The 19,539-nt window shown below is 37.0% G+C and overlaps 1 protein-coding gene and 1 long non-coding RNA gene across 2 annotated transcripts in view; both read right to left on the bottom strand.

The window, feature by feature from the left end:
- LOC141435628 (uncharacterized) overlaps positions 1-16,183 on the bottom strand; it is a 226,363-nt gene extending 210,180 nt beyond the window's left edge. The window contains exon 1 of the long non-coding RNA XR_012452201.1: positions 16,026-16,183. This is a non-coding gene — a long non-coding RNA (uncharacterized lncRNA). The remainder of the gene's footprint in view (positions 1-16,025) is intronic.
- LOC141435614 (fibroin light chain-like) lies at positions 1,430-9,846 on the bottom strand. The gene is made up of 7 exons (XM_074098353.1): positions 9,737-9,846; positions 6,595-6,683; positions 5,184-5,379; positions 4,428-4,559; positions 3,236-3,333; positions 2,302-2,446; positions 1,430-1,838 (listed from the first exon to the last, which is right to left on the bottom strand). The coding sequence occupies exons 1-7, from the start codon at positions 9,770-9,772 to the stop codon at positions 1,749-1,751; spliced, it is 786 nt and encodes a 261-aa protein (XP_073954454.1). The 5' UTR covers positions 9,773-9,846; the 3' UTR covers positions 1,430-1,748.
- Positions 16,184-19,539: the final 3,356 nt, after the last annotated feature.

A 19,539-nucleotide genomic window follows, 5' to 3' on the forward strand; every position in this document is an offset into this window, starting at 1 on the left:
TTTCGCCATGTCGTTCTGTGTGTCTGTCCGTCTGTCTGTCCGCAGCTTTTCTCAGGGACTATCAATGCTAGAAAGCTGTAATTTTGCACAAATGCACATGTAAACTATGCCGACAAAATGGTACAATGAAAAATTAAAAAAAATTTTTAGAGTAACTCCCATAGACGTAAAGTGGGGCGTTTTTTTTTTTCTCAACCAACCTTAAAGTTTGGGATATCGTTGGATAGGTATTTTAAAACCATTAGGGGTTTGCTAAAACGATTTTTCGATTCGATTTTTCGATTTCTTCGCAAAAAATTCATCTTTAAAGTGCAAATTTTCATTAAAATCGAGCGTCCTCTCTAAAATCTAAACCGGTGAAAGGAAAAAATTGAAAAAATTCAGGATGGTAGTAAGTATATAAAACTTGCAAGAAAACTATAACGGTAAGGTTTTCTTGAGAATTATTAGTAGTTTAAGAGTAAATAGCAGCCTAAGTATAAAATATACTTAAACTTGGAATATTCCGTACAAAATAAAAAATCCTTAGAAAAATATTACTTAATTTTTTCGTACTAATATTACTTAGTTTTTACTCTGTCACATTAACACATTTGTCAGTCTTGTATGGCGCTAAATACGTGGCTGTAAAACGACAAAGTACAAAAGTAACCAGCTACCTACTTTTGATGCTGATTCTTTTGATCATGGCTCATCTCGTCATCTCCTAAACACGCTAATAAGAGTAGTATACAATTGCAAACATTTTTCTAAGCATGTGTATCATTGATGTCTCTTGAGTTACGGGACAGAATAACGAACACTTTAAAGTTGTTTGATCCACATAGCATTTTAACTGTGTCGGCAAAGATTAGCCTCCTATTATGTTATTTAGTACGTATCAAAAGAGAATCTTATTATTACCTCTTACACAACTGTATATAGAAGCTAGATCTTACTAGCAGGTACACAATGATTATTTTTTAACAGACATCGACCCCGGGGCTTGCTTCTATATGGTTAGGAAACAACGCAAAAAATCAGCTTTTATGTATGATTTTAATTTTAATGTTAACCGCACCAAAAGTTAGCTCCTCTGTTTTTAAACAGTTTGTGTTAAAAAAAATCTTTATGGCAGCCTTCTTTGCTGACTTAGCTTGCATTGTACTTTAATTTAATTACGAACACCAAGCTTGAAGTCCATTAGACCACTAAAAATGGGTGAAAGTCTATTTGATAACTTTATCCGAAAACTACTAGTAAAAATATAACTTGTAATTATTTTTTTTAGTTTTGACTCATAATGAAAAGGACTGGCCTGACATTGCGCCTTTGCCCAGCTCAGCTGTGAGACACTATTGATAGATTGATTCAAAGATAAGTATCTACTGTCACTATCAACGCAAGCACCTTGGAGTACTGTGGTAGAACAAAAAAATAAAACATAACATTTTCTACTGGAAAGTTGGATACATCTTTATTGAACAGAAAAAAACGATCGAATCAGTTACCGAAATGAAAAGCCAGTTCTTGTTGGTTTATATTAAGAACGTATATTTACATAACAATATTTCCTTCTATTTCAAAATTAGCAGCCGTTAAGAAGTACTAAGCGCAATATATTTTTCAATATTATTTTTCGACTTCTTAGCCTTTGCTGGGGTTAGAGTATATACACAGTTTAGATAGCCATGGTGTTGTTTGGCATTGTGTTTATGATATATAGATACGATACATATTCTTTTTGGGGCGTGTTAGGGTTGGGTCGCTTAGACGCTGGAAGCAGCTTGGACGAGGGCGGATTTGAGGACGCCGGCGGCTTGGCCTGGGTTTCCACCGGAAGCAACGGCGCGGAGGAACTGGAAAGGTAAAAACATTGTCAACAACTTTCAGACATATCATAAGGTCTTCCAGCAGCGCGGGCACTGCAGACTGGTAGAGGTATTAGCAAAGCAAGATTATGGTAGCGGTCCAGAAGGTCTTCGCATAATTTACTACCCGCACGAATTGATGTTACATATCATAGGCCTCAAGAGAGATATGGTAAAAGTGGCAATGGGGCTGACGACACGTGTCACTACCACTGACGCGCTCTGAGCCTAATTATAAGGCCTATAGTGAAGCACCACGTCTCGGATCCATGTGTCATCACTGGCAGCACACTGGTCGAAGGCTTTTGTCTTAAGGCACTGAGGAATTATGGACGAAAAGACGTTGCGGAGTTAATTGATAATTTACAACAGTTGCATCTTGCAATTGCTTCATCATCTACCCTAAATAGGGTAGAGTAGCGTAGGGTATAAATAAGTAGAAGTGACTTACGTTGGCGGCTGGGGTAAGAGCCTGTTGGACGACAGCCACAACTTGTGGCACTGAGGCGGCGGTAACGGCGGCTCCGACGTTGTTGCTACGGCTGTTGAAAGCGCTGTACAGACGCTTGGCGGCGCAGTACTCCTCGTTGACCAGACTGTAAACAACAAACGGTCAGATGGAACAACTATGACAGTCGAAAGGGAAGTTGGTGCAGCGGTCAGTTCGGCAAATTGGACTCCCATGGTTTTCGTCGGTAGAGATGTAGTCCGATCATCACTAGACTACTGTAAATTTTTAAGTGATATTATTAAAGTCTCATGCTTGTAGCTTCATCATGATCCTAGCCATAGGCGTGCATTGGGCAGCGCTAGTTTGCACTGCAGCATTACATCGCCACCCCTCTCTAGGCACTGCCAACCCTGCTGCCTATTCAATGCAGCCTATATATGTCCTACTGCTGGGCACAGGCCTTCTCTCAAGATTGGACGGCTTGGGGCTGTAGTTCCTACGCGAGCCCCAGTGCGGATAAGAAAATTCACACACGCTATAGAATTACTTCGCAGGTTCGTGAAAGTTTCCTCACGGTGTTTTCCTTCACCGTAAAACTCGTGGTAAATTTCGGTTGTGATTTCGCAAACTTTCCAAAAATTCGGAGGTTGCGTCCGGGTTTGAACACACAATCCTCTGCTTGAGAGGCTATACCAAACCACTCAAACCAATAAGCCACCATGGTTTTTGCTTACCACAATTTTATTTGTGGGTTCATATAAAATAATTTTCAAATCTTACTTAATACACCTTCTAGAGATACGTTTTAGTAGCATTGAATTGAAATAGACTGGGGGTTACATTTTTTCCTGATCTGATATTTGCTGTTCATTCTATGGACTTAGGGCGCAGGAGATCATATAAAAGAAGATAAATGTACCAGTAGGTTACTTACGGGAGAGTGTATGGGCTAGCAGCGTTCAGGACGGCATCCCAAGCTGCTTCGAATTGGTACTCTCTGCCGGCACCAGCGCAGTTGCTGCGTGGTCCCGACTAGATAAACAGAAAGGTTAGGTCAGGTCAAGCTGTAATAATATGATAGTCATGTAACGGTATATTGAAATTTAAAATATCTAAGGTCAAAATATCGAAAATCAGCATCTCGAACGATCATAAGGTCGAAATTCAAAATGTCGAAAGTATAAATTATCGAACGGTACAATTATCGAATGCTAAAATTTCGAAAATCCTATATTGACGGATAAAATATCGAAAGTTGAAATTTCGAACGATTCTAAGGTCGAAATGCTAAATATCGAATGCCTATAATATCGAAGGGTACAATACTCGATTACTGATACGAAATTCAGCTTTGGCACACAGTTGAACCTAACACGCTCCTCCTCGCTACGCTCGTCGTCGCACCTAAACTTTTCGGTTGAATTAGTCAGACTTCAGTTTTAAATTCTAGGTACTGAGTAATCTAATTTAAAAATTAGGTGCGACGACGAGCGCAGCGAGGAGGACCGGTTAGGTTCAACCGTGACCAAAACAAGCACGAGCCGAGCGAGCGAAGCGAGCTTGCCGCGGTAGCGGCCAGCGAGTTCCAGAATCGAGATCTATGCATTTTTCTTGATATTAAATACACTTCGCTATTAAAATTTTCGATATTTTAATATTTAAGATTGGTTTTTTGGAATCTTTTTGTATTTTTTATTTAAATTCCAAATTTTTACTTTTATTTTAATTTTAATATTTGTTTTTTGACGGTTGATATTTTGTGTTTCGATATTAACATATATCGATCATTCGGTTGTAGATATTTTGAACTATCGATATTTTAGCCCTTCGATATTTCGGTTTTAGGAATTCCAGACGTCGATATAATGATAGTAGATATTTAGATCATTCGATATTTTGACTATCGATATTTTGACCGTCGACGTTTTAGCTTTAGATATTTTAAATTTCGATATTCAAATACGCGCCCCATGTAACTCTTTTAGACTTTGGCGTTTTAACTGCAGTTCCACTGCAAAAAAAGTTAAATTCCGCGTTGACTTGAAATCTAGTCTTATTTTAAGTCTTGTCCTTTTCAAATCTTACTCAATTGTTTGTGTGTTACGCTTTGATGTAGTGGTACTTACAGCGTAACGGAGTCCGTTAGGGTTGTTGGCAAGTTGGACGATCAGGTCGATGCTTGCTTGCACACGTCCGACCCAGTTGCCGACAGCTTGACGGATGGCGTTGAGGTTTCCGGAAGCAACAGCGTTGGCAAGCTGGCAACGAAAAATAACTTTAAGAATAACACAAGGAACACTTATAACATCTACAAAGATAAGGATGTGGGAAAATAAGTCAAGTTTTTAAAATTCTCACATGATAATCTGAGTCTGATGAATAAAACAAACTGTAGCAGCTCAAATGCTTCTTCTGATCATGGGATTATAACCAATCACTACTAATATTATAAATGCGAAAGTAACTCTGTCTGTCTGTCTGTCTGTCTGTCTGTCTGTTACGCTTTCACGTCGAAACCACTGAACCGATTTTGATGAAATTTGGTATATAGATATTTTGAACCCCAAGGATCAACATAGGATACCTTTTATTCCGGTAGAGGGCGCCACCGCGCGATAACCTAGAACCTCGCAGACGAAGTCGCGGGCTTAAGCTAGTAAGTAATAAAAAACAGTTATTATAAGTAGGAGTTGAGGTCCTTTGTCTCAATAAACTCACTCTATTCACAATAAAACATCCACTAGGTGCCACCCTATCAGAAACACTTGAGAATTTTAGTATTGCTTAACTTGCGCGCTATCACAATCACATTTACCTTCACTTTCTATCAACATCTTCAACTTCAGATTCAGCTTTGTTAAAAGGAGATGGTGGGTTCTTACCGCGGCAGCTTCGCAGGCGTCACCAGGGACACCGGTGGCGAGCTCTCCGAGAGCAGCGATGGTTTGAGAGACGGCCATAGCTTGGCTGCGGGCGTCATTTTGGTTGGCAAGATCATTCAGGATTTGCTCGATGGTCAGGATGTAGATGTTGGTGTCACCACCATCGACGAGCTCGAAAGAACGGTCGGTCAGGTAGCTGTCAAAGAAGAACCATGTTTATCACTGTATGTTGTCATGGACAGTTGAAAAATAAATGTCATAATCATCAGTTTATTTTGTAGGTATATTCCGAATCCATAATATTATAATAACGGTCTACTACGATCGTAAATTGGAATAGCACCGCGATACGCATATTGATACGCCGAGGTCAGAGATATCTTTACACTTTAGTATCTTACCTTGTCACTATATGCTTCTTGACATTTTTTTTTAGAAAAGACTGAACTGAGTAACAGAGACAAGGTTGTAAAGTGTAAACACAACATAATTTGAATGTGTTGTTTGATGTGCAAGAGGTTGAGGGCAGGCTCTGCATATTATAACATATATGTACGTGGTGCACGATTTTAGCGGAGATGCAAGCTAGTTTAATTCATTGATCTAGTAAAGACACTATTGATTATGAATGTTATTATCATGTTGACGAGTTCTTGAACGATGAAACACTGAAATAATTGGAATTCAAGTAAATGTAAAAACAAAAAAATAACAATTTTCCACTAAGACTCAGATACAAATTGACATACTTATTTTATTTATTTAAACTTATATTCTAAAAATCTCATTCTCAATAGCTCGTCCACAAGAAATAAAGTTAGTAAGTACTTAAAAAATTCTAGTTATTGACATTGTAAGTACCTATAGTTTTATATATTTTTTGTTATGTGTATAAATTAAAATAAACCCTACAACGCATGAATAGGAACTTAGCATTAACATTATCACTATAAATTTTGACATTATAATAATTGATTTACCATTAACTTCATAATTATAATTATTGTGTGCCCTTGCAGGGCGCCTTGGACTAACTAATAGTAATACCTAATGTACATGACTTTACAATGAAATAAATAAATAAAAGAAACGGACAACCATTGGCTGCGGTTAGCACAAAGCCGATTGCTGTAGAGATCTATGGGAAAGGCTTATATTCAGCAATGGTGTCTCCCTCTTCACTCACACACACTTTACACTTCACTCCTCCTTCACAGTGATCACTCTTCTTTATTGGATAATCGTGACAGAGCAGTCGTGGTCACTTAGCACTTAATTAGAACAATTCTACGCCAGTTGTCTTTGGCCGTCGCTTCTCTGGCACAAGTGTTGAGAGAAGTTGTTAGTGCTTTTATCTGGTCAGTCCTGGTTGATATAACTATGATTATAAGTGATCATCGGTGAAGGTTACCTGGAGACGAGTCTGCCACTGTCCCGGGCTGGAGCAACCTCGTTGATTCCATATTGGGAGACAGACACAGATGGAGCGGCGAACGCGCTCTGTGAAAAACAGAAGTACGTAAGTGTATGGCAGAAAGCTTCAATACAAAAGTCCATAGACATTTGAAATTATACTTGTGAAAATATATATATTGCAAAAAAATTGCGCTCGCGTTAGATGTACGTGAAAAAGTTTTAATTAATTTTGATTTTTATTTGCGCCAGTATTGCAATATTTTTCATAATCCAAATGTTCACATCAATTCGAATCTTACATATGTTTTCTATCATTTTTTTATGGAATTATTATAATTGTTATTTCAAAAATAAGTCCACAGCACAAAATGAACGCCATAATAAATAAAATAAATAAATAATTTGATATTAAGCGTATATTATTACACGGAGCCTTTTTGCGCAAGTCCGACTCGCACTTGACTGGTTTTTCCTATAATCCTTCCATAGCCAACTTTTGAAGTTTTAATTCCAATATCGATATGTCACTCTACAGATGATTATATTTAATAATAAAAATTGCAGCACGGCTTATACAGGTTGTTCGCGTTCATTCGTTACAAGTCATTGCCAGTTCGAGGATATTCTATAAAAGTAGTAGGATTGAAGTTTTATAAAATTTCAGCTACCATTAATAGACACTATTTTTATTTTACGATATCTTTGCTTTATTTTATGTATATATTTATATTTTTTTAAACACGCAAGTTTCTTGTAACTCAGAGATATCTTTAACTGTTAACACTTGTAAACAGTTAAAGATCTATTGTGTGACTTACTTAATTTACGTAAATTTTTACTTATTTTTAGTTTTATTTAATTTAAATATTCTTATGTAACAAGAATGCGTTGCATTTCTTTTCCAACTTGGTGAACGGTGAAAATCAAAACTGTTAAAACACAGTTTAACAATAACGTTTATTTGTTGACTTTACCTTTTTAACACAATGTTTTAGACTATCACGGTCATTACTTATTTTATAATTTAAATTCGGGTTTTGTTCTGCGTACCTTGATTTTAGAGTAGCTCGATATTTCGGCAATTTGCATGCGCCATGATCACGAGACGGCTGGAGAATTCCAGGTATGCTAGTATAAAACTGTCAGTCAGAAAAATAAACCGGACGTAACCGATCTACCCTCTTCCTTACAAGTTGCCCATTACTACTGGAATGCGAACTCGCTTTAAAGTCACGGCAAAATACATTCACAGTAAGTATCACTCACTTTTTTCGTATTATCACGAACAACATCAGGTTTAACTATATTTAGCACTGGTGACCACGTTACTTGACAACTTAAACCCATTTTCTCGAATAAAGTTTGGTTCGTTTGGTTTGGTTAGAATATAAGTAGATAATAAGACTCATGGTTTGTGGAGCTCCATCCAGTGATAAGTCCCACATTCCAAAATGTACAATATGTATGATGTGTGTAGTGTGTATGTATGAAATGTATTTTCCTTTTTATCGTGATAAAGTATCAAATAACAAAATATAGATATTAAACAAACGTCGCGCAAAATAACCGACCAATATCCGCTTCAAACCGGTTCAAACCACCGAATACCGCTGCGGCTTCCCCTGTCACGCGTCCCACAATTTTCATAACTCACAGCGGATTGTCTGCCCAACAGTGGCCAATCATAGCGCTTGCCGCATTACGTCAGTCAAATATCGAACTTTCGTTATTATATTGATGCATTTTCGATGGATTTAAATAGGTAAGTACCTATTTGTGCAACGGAAGTGGTATTAAATTAGGAGTACCTATAAGTACTATAATGTATAAATTTTTGAAGTGAAATGGAATGAAATATTTTATTTTTGCTCTACCTGGCAAAATTAATCTTATAAATAGTGCGAAAGAGCTGTGACATATCCAACCAGGTACATTGGCATTCAAACAATATTTTATTTTCTAAAATGAAATGTTTTAGGTTAAGAGTTTATTTTTAAATTTAAAATAGTCCCACGCTATCATTTATGGTTTTATCTTATAGTTTCTGTTTTCTGATTTTGCATTTATAACAGCAACATCTTTTAAAGTAGGTATCTCCATTGAGTTTATTAATTTATTATCATTGTCTAATCTAGAAAACATCTCTAAACACAGGGTAATTCAAGAGACGTGAGCAGGACCAAATCTACTGGATTCATTTAGTTAAAGCTACTTAATTATATCGTACTAGTGAGATTATAAGTAGTTATTTTTATAGTATGTTGAAAACAAGAATAAGTGCATGGTCAATCTGCAATTAACAGTCTGAGGGGGTTTTGCTTAAAACAGAGATGTAATATTAACTATTATAAATAAATGAACTATGAACTTAATATGATTGTGAACGATCCGATGATTGTGAAAGGGTTGGTCCTGCTTACGTCTTCCAAATCAGTCAGTATGCAATTTGAATTACGTAGTTGTTTTATTATGTTGATTTATAACACAACAGGTTAAGTTTTTATTCGTATAAAAGTTTACCAAAATTTCAAGCCAGTCTGCATCCTATTTCGTGATAAAACGGTGGGAACTAAATCACCAAAACGTAGTCACCCTAACAGCCTATCACTCTAAGCGACATGTCAGTCGCAGTAGAAATATTTGAAAATAGATGTTTACGAATACCATAAATGTGTGCGAATACCAGAATATAGATGATATATTCTCGTGAACGCGGATATTTTTCGGTCGTGTCAGGAGTTTTGAGAAAAACCGCTCTTGGATTTGTGTCGAGTTTGAGTTTGAAATAGATAATGCTTTTTAGACGTGAGGAAATTAATGTTCTGTGCTTATAAGTTTGAATTCTTTAGAATTTAAGGATAAAATAATCTAAGTAGTATTATTTCTTTACCATAGCCTTTTTAAAGTAGAGACATTACGAGTTTATAGTAGAGTAGACAGAGGTAATTTAATATTTGTTTAGCACTATTTCCGATTGATAATTATTTCAATACTACATAGACTATTTTATTCTTTATATTTATCTGCGATCATTATTTTTAAAACCTTGTACACTTTATTTATTACAAAATTTTCATTTAGTTTTTTACACAAACCTAATTAATATCATCAGAAAAAATAGAAACAATAAAACTTACCGAAGCGACGAGTAATACCAAAGCGAAAAGCAGCATTTTGCTGGTCTTTATATGACCAAACGGTATATACTATACACGCTTCCGAACCGAACCCACTACTATATATACATGTTCGATCGACAAACAAAAAGACACATGCATCTGTGTTTGCACTAGCAAGTTTGCGAACCACAGCGCTCACAGAATTACTTTACCAATCGCCTGAAAGCATATGAACCTTACAATGTCTGTTGTAAGATTTGTATTATGTTGTTTTTAGGTTTTACAAATGAAAATGTATGTTTGTTAATTGGAAGCGACGAACAATTAAATTAATTGGAACGTTTATCTGTTTGTCTGTGTTTGAGCATTAACGCAAATCGTCTTTATTTGAGACAATGCGAAATTAAGATGTTATTTTTTCTGTTTTCACGTCATTGCTTGTGTACACTGGGACGTGCTCAAGGGCGATTTGTTTGTACTCACACTTGCTGGTTTTAATGTTGAAGTACCTGGGTGACTGAGCTTTGCTTGGGCTAAAACTAGTCCCAGAGGTAAAACAAAGCTAAATCGATTTTTTGCTCCCGACGACCCCTATATAGCAAATTTTACCAAAATAGAGCCGAGTAACGTCACGGTTTAGAGGTTAGGCCGTCTTGCAGGAAAAAATAAATCTAGATTTAGTAGTTAATCCAGGCTTAAGCTTGACAGTTTCATACAATTTGACACTACTAAAGTGAGCTTAACGCTAACTCGTGATTTATGTGTATACTGCCAGTGGGCCTAAAATAACTGAACATAATAAATCCCTAGTAATGCTTGCCACGCACTGTATTTTTCAAATAAACACATTTTTTAAAAAAATTTGCAATCATTACACACTCCTCCTTCTTAGGGCCCCCTAAGCAGTCTTCTTTGTCTATTGGCTAATCCACCCCTGCCTAAGGTAGAGTTACGTTTAAGGTTCACAGAAGTGGTTGGAACCGACCCGACTACGAGTATATCGGGCGGGAGCATACATATATCTGATTTTATAGCCGGATAAGATCGAGATTTTCACTTGTCAAGAGATACCTACAGTCTTATTGATGATTCTACTTCTAAAGGAAGCGCAACTGTGCACGTGTGAGTCAACTAGGATAACATAAAAATGGACAACATTGTATACATAGACAACAACATGTTTTGACCGTCAGGGTTGCTTATACACATAAGCGGGCTGGCATAAGTCGTCACACCTGGGCGGTAACATCGAATTTTATAAGTACATTTGTAACAATTGCTTTATAACCTGGAGTCATAAAGATTGTTTTCCCAGGAAATTCCACAGAGCCCACACAATTCTTTAAAGAGTTCAGAATTATACATGCATTAAATCAAGCTTGATACACGGACAACAACTCAATTGTGTCTCGACGAACCAACAATAACACCAGTCGTAATTACTTTATACAAAGTGTCATCCGGTTTTATTCCCGTAGTTATGGTTTAACTTTAACTGCCAGTAGCGCACTGAACGTCAGTTAGTGTCCGTAACTGTTACTAGAACCACCACAGTAAAAATTTAGTAAGTAATCCGCTAATAATCTGCTGCATTTACACTCGCATAAACGCTCGTCTGCATCGTATTTTACAACTTCCGCCCTCTTCTATTGTAGCTGCCGAGAGTTGAATGAGGGTTTCTTTACAGGCAAAATATTGCTAAATGTCGTTAGTATCGAGGGGTTCGTTTGATGTTACAGTCTTGCTTGCGATTGGCTCATTGAGCTATTCATCATCATCATCATCATCATCATCAGCCTATAGCAGTCCACTGCTGGACATAGGCCCCCCAAAGAGCGCCATTGCTCCCTGTCCTCGGCTAGGCGCATCCAGCTTCTACCAGCAGCCTGTCGCAGATCGTCACTCCACCTGGCCGGACGACGTCCTACACTACGTTTGCCAAGACGCGGTCTCCACTCAAGAAACGAGTTCTTGTCCAGCGGTTCTCGTTCAGCGACAGATATGACCAGCCTACTGCCACTTCAACTTGCTAATTCACTGAGCTATGTCGGTAGATTAGCCGTACTGTGAGTGCCATTGAGCTATTCAACCAACCACAAACGTGTCACAAATGTCAAAGTTGTCAAACGGGCCTCATGATACTAGCGCCAAGTAGTCCCCCTCAATCCCCTTAAACCCCCCCCCTCATTGAACCCTCATTGATTGGGCTCTAAAAACACGTCCATACAAGTCGTGGTAGCCTAATGGTTCGACCTATGGCCTCTCAAGCGTCTGCTTGGTCGTGGGTTTGAATTTGCACTTGCATTTCTGAGTTGTTCGTTTATTTGCAAAATTAAACTTAAAAAGCACCATAAGTTTTTCAGAGAAGGAAAACAGTTTATAGTTTAGATGATTAGTTAGTTTGTAGGTATAGGTTTAAGTTGTTTTTTTAATTAATTTATTGTTGTATTTTTAACCGACTTCAAAAAAAGGAGGAGGTTGTCAATTGGGTTATATTTTTTTTTATGTTTGTTACCTCAGAACTCCGTCATTTATGCACCGATTTGATTTTTTTTTCGTTCGTCGTGGAATGCTTTCAATTAGGTCCCATAAGCACCAAATCAGGATCTGATTATTGGATCCTAGAGAAATCGAGGGAACTCTTCAAATATTGTAGAAATGCCTATGGTAATTTTGATATACTTATTTAGGAGTAACTCGTGCGTTTGCTCTTGAAAATCATCATTTGGTGAAGTGGAACTGATGATGAAGACCAAATTTGAGCAATGGAGCGACTACTCAATAACAAGTACTTCACGGGTTAAATTTCAATTACTTTAAAGCAGTTGCTAAGCAATTTAAGCTCATCGTAATTCATATGGTGAAATGGAACGGGTTATGTGATGAAGCCCCAGGACTCCTCAATAATGAACGACTCTGCATCGGAAAAAGCAATTTTTCGTAAAAGGTGACGAGCAGTTGACATTAAACTATTGGATCTTAGATCTTTTACACTATAAAGCGTGAAAAACCTGCTGACTCGTGCTGAAGCACCGAGTTCAGACTGGTAGAAAATTATTTACATGGTTTTTTGTAGTCGGTTCTATTTTTCTTATTTAATAAATATTCAATGCATTTGTAAAGATTTCGTTTATATTATAAATTAAGCTGCCTATTCAATTACAAGGAAAACATCGTAAATTAGAACCACATACACCTGCGAAGCAGTTCAATAGTATAGTTAAAGTTGCCAATCTGCACTGGGCTGGCGTGGAAACTATAGCTTTTCAAGTTGAGAGGAGGCATGTGTACAGCAGTGGAACGTGTAGAGGCCGGAAATGAATAAAAAATATGGTGGTGATGAAAGGAGAGCCGCTTTTGCAATCAAATTGCAAGCTTGGTGTTGTTTGTAGATTACTTACTGGTTATACGCTGTAGTGCAACTTAGTTGCATGTTAGTTAGGGATTTAATAGAGAAACTGTCAGGGATTGTTTGTTTGTTTACGGGCTATGAAGGAATGGGGATTACAAAGTAAAGGTTCTCCGTTGAGATAAAAGCTTAATTACAGTGTTTTTTCGGCTCTGGCGAAATTTGATGAGCGTAGGTGTAACCAAAACCGAAAGGTTGGATGGGGAAAAGGAACCCTAATAGCAGGGATGGTGAACTTTATTAATGAACGTGCCATTTTTTATGAAAACCATAGTAATCTGGTTATGACACACTGTCAGAGATTCTTGACTTCACGGTTGCATGGACAAAAATAAAACTATCAATGAAATACATGCAGTCGATGATAAGTGGCGTGCCCGAATTATTTTGTGGTGTGCGTGTGCCACAATTGGCACGCGTGCCATTCATTCGACATTGGGATAGGGAAGGCACGGGCCTTATAGGATGACTCTGTTGTCTGTCTGTCTATTGGTTCGTCTACACCTGGCAACCTTTTTTTCACAGGAGTGCGTCAACGTATCAACTTTAAATTCATGTGAAACACTTAGGGCTACGGTTTCATGTAAGGGAAAAAAATAAGTTTTAAATTTAACGGAAATAGTAGGAAAAGCTACAGCGAAATTTTTTTATGATAACATTTTTATGTTTAAGTAATATAGGTGTAGACGACGCATATAAAACTTAATAAAAAGTTTGCATACTTACACTGTTTAGCCACTGGCCACCAATAAAATTAGAAAGCCAGCAGTGCGAAAAGGAAACAAAATAATAAAGTGAGTCCTGCCGCTCTCGTCTGCGCAGCGTGTTAATTTTCCGTTATTAATAAAAAAAAAATTATTTTCATTTAATTATTTACACCCCAAAGATTAGTTTACTGCCTACGATTGGGTTGCCCACATTACCACTGTATTGTAAATTATCCATAGAAAACCATCGACCTATCTGGAGAGAAACCAATGGTCACTGGGAGAATTTCTCAAAAATTTAACGGACATCACGTAACTAGCTCCCATTCATCCTAGCGCCCATTCCCGATGCATTACAGCGGTGCATTCGGAATGCACTTCCATCTATCACTGCACCATTCATCATAGCTGTGGCGGAGTTACGTGGCCAACTTACTAACAAGCGTTAACGCTAACGAAGATAAATCTGAGGACACTATATCAGTCTATATGTCACTGACTGATTGATACACAACATAGCTTAAACCAACAGAACTTCATAATCTGGGAGACATATTTTTTGAGAATTACTTCATATTTTATTATTATATTATTACATATTTCTTGAGATAATATATTATATGGATCATTTTACAAAGTGCTCGTAGTGAGGTAGACGTAATGTAAAATAAGTATGTAAAATAACTGCGTTTGCTTTGTGAATTTTTATCATTTGAATTTGAATTTTGAATTTTGACCTATCTGGAGAGAGGTTTAATCATTTATTACCCATCTCTCCATCCAAATCCAAACTATAAAATGTACAAATGCGAAAGCCACTGTCTGTTTCCTTTTCACGTCTAAATCGCAGAACCGATTTAAATTTTTATAATAAAACTCGAAAAAAATATTACAAATGAAACGCATACAAAATTCAGATCTATTGTCAAGAAGACATTAATATCTAAGGCGTATTATAAAGTTATTGATTATATCACGGACAGGGATATTTGGAAATAACTCCGATCCGCATTAGCGATCCCTTCAAATAGCGAACCTACTGTGTTAAAAACTTGTAAAGTATAGATATCATATAATAATATTGTAAATCTTTTAAAAAAATATACCTCGTTTTGTTTCTTGCCGGATTCTTCTCAACAGAGGTTTTTCCGAACCGGTGGTAGATTTTTTTTGACATACAATAGTGCTTGTTGTATCCTAAATTGAATAAAGATATTTTGACTTTGACTTTAAAATGAAATTTTTAGGATATAGTTTGAGACCCTGGGAAAAACGTAGGATAGATTTTAACCCGGAAAGCTGTGTAGTTCCCGCGGAACAGAGATAAATGAATTCACAGACGATGTCGCGGCCAAAAGCTAGTTTAGAAAATAATAACAAAAAACTTTTATATTCTTTAAAAGCGGATTATTTTTTTTTAACGGTTTTAAAGACAATAAAAGTCTCTAACGAATAATTATTGGAGTAGACACATTCATTCATTCATTCAATTTTTATGGAATAATCGAGAAAGACTAACAAAAATGCAACGTTGCCAGCTCAGTAGGTATAAACGCTCTTAATATAGTCATATAACACCCAACTGAAATGGGAAAAAAAAACCGTACCTAAAGCACATCTTTCGAGTTTTTTACAGATTTTTTTTCCTACCAACAAAGAAACACCCAACGGAAATAAAGGTTATTTCCCGCTTCTGTTTACGTTCACCTCGACGATTGATACTGATCACTTCGCAGACGAAGATTAATCGAGCCTTAGATCGACCCTGCACCTTCCCGATGTGGAGTTTGAATTTGACTTACCGTGGAATAATATTGTGCCCAGGAATGTTCCCTGAGGTCCACTCAGAATTATCGGAGCTTGTGCACAAAAATTTTGGAATACACAATTTTTTTTTTTGTAAAATGACACGTTTTCGAATGTTTTGGCTTCTTAGGTGACCCAATATATGGAAAGCATACCAGGTGTAGCCTGTAATATGCGCTAATAATTAAAACATAGATCGTACTCGTCAAACTGAACAACATTAATTAGTTCAGCGACTTTTAAAAATACTTAATTAGTTTTTTATTTTTATTACACTTCAGATTTTATTTGAAGAAGCAATGTAAAGCAAAATCCTCGATGTTTTTATTGTGACAGGTGACGTCAGTTAGGTTCTAGGATGGGCGTACATTGATTATAAACTTACCCCCTTATTCATAAAACTTAACAAGCCTATGTTAACTAACAAATGCTTTGTCCCTTTCTAACAAATACAAATGTCGAAGTGACAGATAAGGACAAACGAATTTTAGCGGCATTTTAACTAAAATAGGTTTGATTGTCGTTTATGAATAAGGGGGTTAGTATTTAATTTGTATGAAAAAGGAAAAATCTAAAGAATCCATTATTTTTAAAAGTCGCTGAACTAATGTTGTTCAGTTTGACGAGCACGATCTATCTGGCCACACCCGGTATACACACACAATAAGCAAGCCTGTTAGAGGTAAAAATAATTCACAAATCACTTGTACTCGTACCATAAAGGAAAACAGAAATGTTTGTACGCCTACTGGCAAAACATAGAGATTCCTGAATGTTATGCTTTTAAGATCGATTATGTACACCTATGTTCCACAAATAAACGTATTCTATTCTATTCTATTCTATTCATAAATTTTGTATTTAGTCTATCTTGGGGAGTATTTTTTTCTGCCATTCGTAAAGTGCGAATCATTCGACTGCATTCATGTCAACTTTTATTTTGTTACGTTCTTACAAACACATATCAAAAAACTGTCTTACAAAAGCAAAATATGTACGAAATAAACATTTCCCTAGACCCCTTTTTCCTCTCCCTTTTCTGTTTGTTGCGTGTGCTGCCAGGTAACCACTGTTCCACGAGCATGTCATGACGCTGCTGCCAACTCCCATTCCGCTGCTTAAAAGTAATTGGTGAATTAATTTTTCACAAATTTTTCGGTTTTTTATTCTGTCGCATTGACACATTGACAATCTTGCATGGCGTTTAGTACGTGATTGTAAAACGACAAAGTGCATAGCTACTTTTGATGCTGACTGTACTTACTGAAGGAGTCCATGAGTGGTTGTACTTACTTACCTCTACTATCAGATGACATAACTCGCTAATTTGCCATCCCATTTCGTAAAAAAATGTGTTTAGTGAACTCCATGGAGTGAGGGCTATCGTTTTTTGTCTTTCTAGATGGCGCCACAGTTGCGTGAGGTTGTTTAGTGTGTGGCTTTCAAAGTCTGTTATTCATCATCATCATCATCATCATCATCAGCCCGAAGAAGTCCACTGCTGGACAAAGGCCTCCCCCTTAGAACGCCACAATGAACGACAACTCGCCACTTGCATCCACCGGTTTCCCGCTACTCTCACGATGTCGTCAGTCCACCTGGTGGGAGGCCTGCCAACGCTTCAAGGCAAGTCTGTTATTACGGGCGTGAAAACAAAGTTTAGATTAAAATCATATTTAATGTACCTTAATACCGTACCATAAAAAATATCGAGCAACCACAGTGTTGCGTAGTCCCGTTATGTTCGGAAAAAAAGGGAGGACAAAAGTTTCCGAAACACAAAACCGTCTCAAAACACAGACATTCATTGCCCCGTAACGCATAATTGTCATAATTAATTTGAGGTAATGCAAAATATTCACAAAAGTATTCTAATTTTAAATAAACCCGCGTGGCTCACCCAAAAACTATAAGATTTGACATTTCAGAGACCTCTCGCTACACAAGCGCCTTTAGCGGCGAATTCATACGCGATAGCCCTAATTCATATTTTCATAATAATAGGATGAAAATATCAATACAATTGAGTTTATTACACGCCTTTTCTCTTAGTTTCGTCTTGTCGCGCTGATTTATTCTGAATTGGATACAACTTAATGCATATTTTCCAATTCTCAGTCTAAATTTTGAAAAGCAAACAGATAAGACGGACGTCGTCGGAGCTTCTTTAGTTACAAAAGCACTTTAAAATGTTATCAGTATAACTGAAGGAATATAAAAGCAAATTTTATCGAGATATCAAACTTGCCAGAGATTTATGTAACAAGGTACTCTGAGAGATATTTCTATAGTCTTACAAAGTCAAATCCAGCTCGATAAAGTTGTGGCGACAATTACGGCGGTTCTACTTCTCCATATAACAAAAGGACTTTGATGGATGCATCATCATCATCGTTAACAGAAAGGCATCCATTGGGCCTCAAACAACAATATAGATAGATCTAGACTAGGGCACCTTACAAAAATAAATTAGGGTTTTTAATATAACAATGCAGTGCCTAGACAATTTAGCTTTGCTTGGCTTTGAAACATAAAAAAATAAACGCGTTTTCTCTCAAGTACAGTTAAATACCCCTAGATAGTAAATTTAATCTATTTAAATCTTTAGTGATTTTTGAGGTTACAAAACTTAAAAGTATTCACATTAAGTATTATATTATATAAGTATTAAATTGTAATTATTTCTTATGCGGGGGCTCCACCCGTTGTATCCCAAAGCCCTGACTTTACTAAAAGGTATGGCTTTGCCGTGTCAAAGATCTATTGCATGTCCTTATCATCAAAGACGTTTCCTACCGTATATAACTAAAGAAATTTAGTTTATGTCGTCAATATTGTAATACTTAATTTAGATCATAAGATTGATTGATTTTGATCGATTCATGAGATCGAGAACGACCTATGGAGAGAGCTACGATTGTATTTTCTTTGTGCGATAGAATTTAGAATACGGAAATTCGTCGAAGAACTAAAGTCACCGTAGCTCGAAGAATATATAAGTACAAGTTGAAGTAAATAAAATATTTTTCTGTTCTTTCTATATATATATACAAGAAAACTTATTTGTGGCGTAATTAAATAACTTTTACATTGTTAGCGTCACTCTATTTTGTGATATTAATGTTAACATGGCGTAGTAAAGTTCGTAAGTACAAGTGATTGTGCGCTGCGTGTACGCATCAATGGTCTTATAATTTGACTTTGCCGCACTATTGACACAGGTGTGGCCGTATCTTGGTAACAGTGGGATACGTTGCATCATTGAAATATTTGTCGTTATATAGGTTCATATTATGTTATAAAATATTTGAATTGTAACGTCGATGATCCCTTAGAATGATCCCATATCAGGAAACAGCAAAATCTGCAAGGAAACGGTTTAACCCGCAGACATGTTGAAAATTGCATAGTTACCGCAGGATAGTGATAAATGAATTATTCGCAGATGGAGTAGCGGGCAACAGCTAGTTCTAAATAGGTACATTGCTAATATAGATAACATCATCATCTCAGCCGTAGGACGTCCACTGTTGGACATAGGCCTCCCCCACAGACCTCCAGTGTGTTTTCATTTGAGGTTTATGGGGGGGGGGGGGTTGGCAATACTCGCAACGCTTGGCAAGCGGATTGGCGAGCGCAGTATAGGATGTAAGAGTCGCCAAGAAGACGCTGCTGTCCATCTTCTAGTGATATCCCTCAGCCGGTTTCTACGGCGCCCACGGGAAGAAAGGGGGAGGCAATATTCTTACGCCGGTGCCTCACGGCAATAGATATGCTGATAGAGAAATAAGAGAACCTACAAGGAGCACAGCTGGACATTCGGACAGTCTTATATACGAACTATTGTTGCCCAAGCCGAAACGCTTCTGCTTAACGTAGATGATACTGCAATGCCGCAT

Source organism: Choristoneura fumiferana, chromosome 15 (genome assembly GCF_025370935.1).
Source record: "Choristoneura fumiferana chromosome 15, NRCan_CFum_1, whole genome shotgun sequence".
Lineage (NCBI taxonomy): Eukaryota > Metazoa > Arthropoda > Insecta > Lepidoptera > Tortricidae > Choristoneura > Choristoneura fumiferana.

Coding starts and splice junctions, on each gene's coding strand:
- LOC141435614 (XM_074098353.1), bottom strand. CDS start 9,772: ATGCTGCTTTTCGCTTTGGTATTACTCGTCGCTTCG. Junction 3,334..4,427: donor CTAACGGACTCCGTTACGCT/GTAAGTACCACT, acceptor CTGTTTATCTAG/TCGGGACCACGCAGCAACTG. Junction 1,839..2,301: donor CTCTTACCCCAGCCGCCAAC/GTAAGTCACTTC, acceptor TTACCTTTCCAG/TTCCTCCGCGCCGTTGCTTC.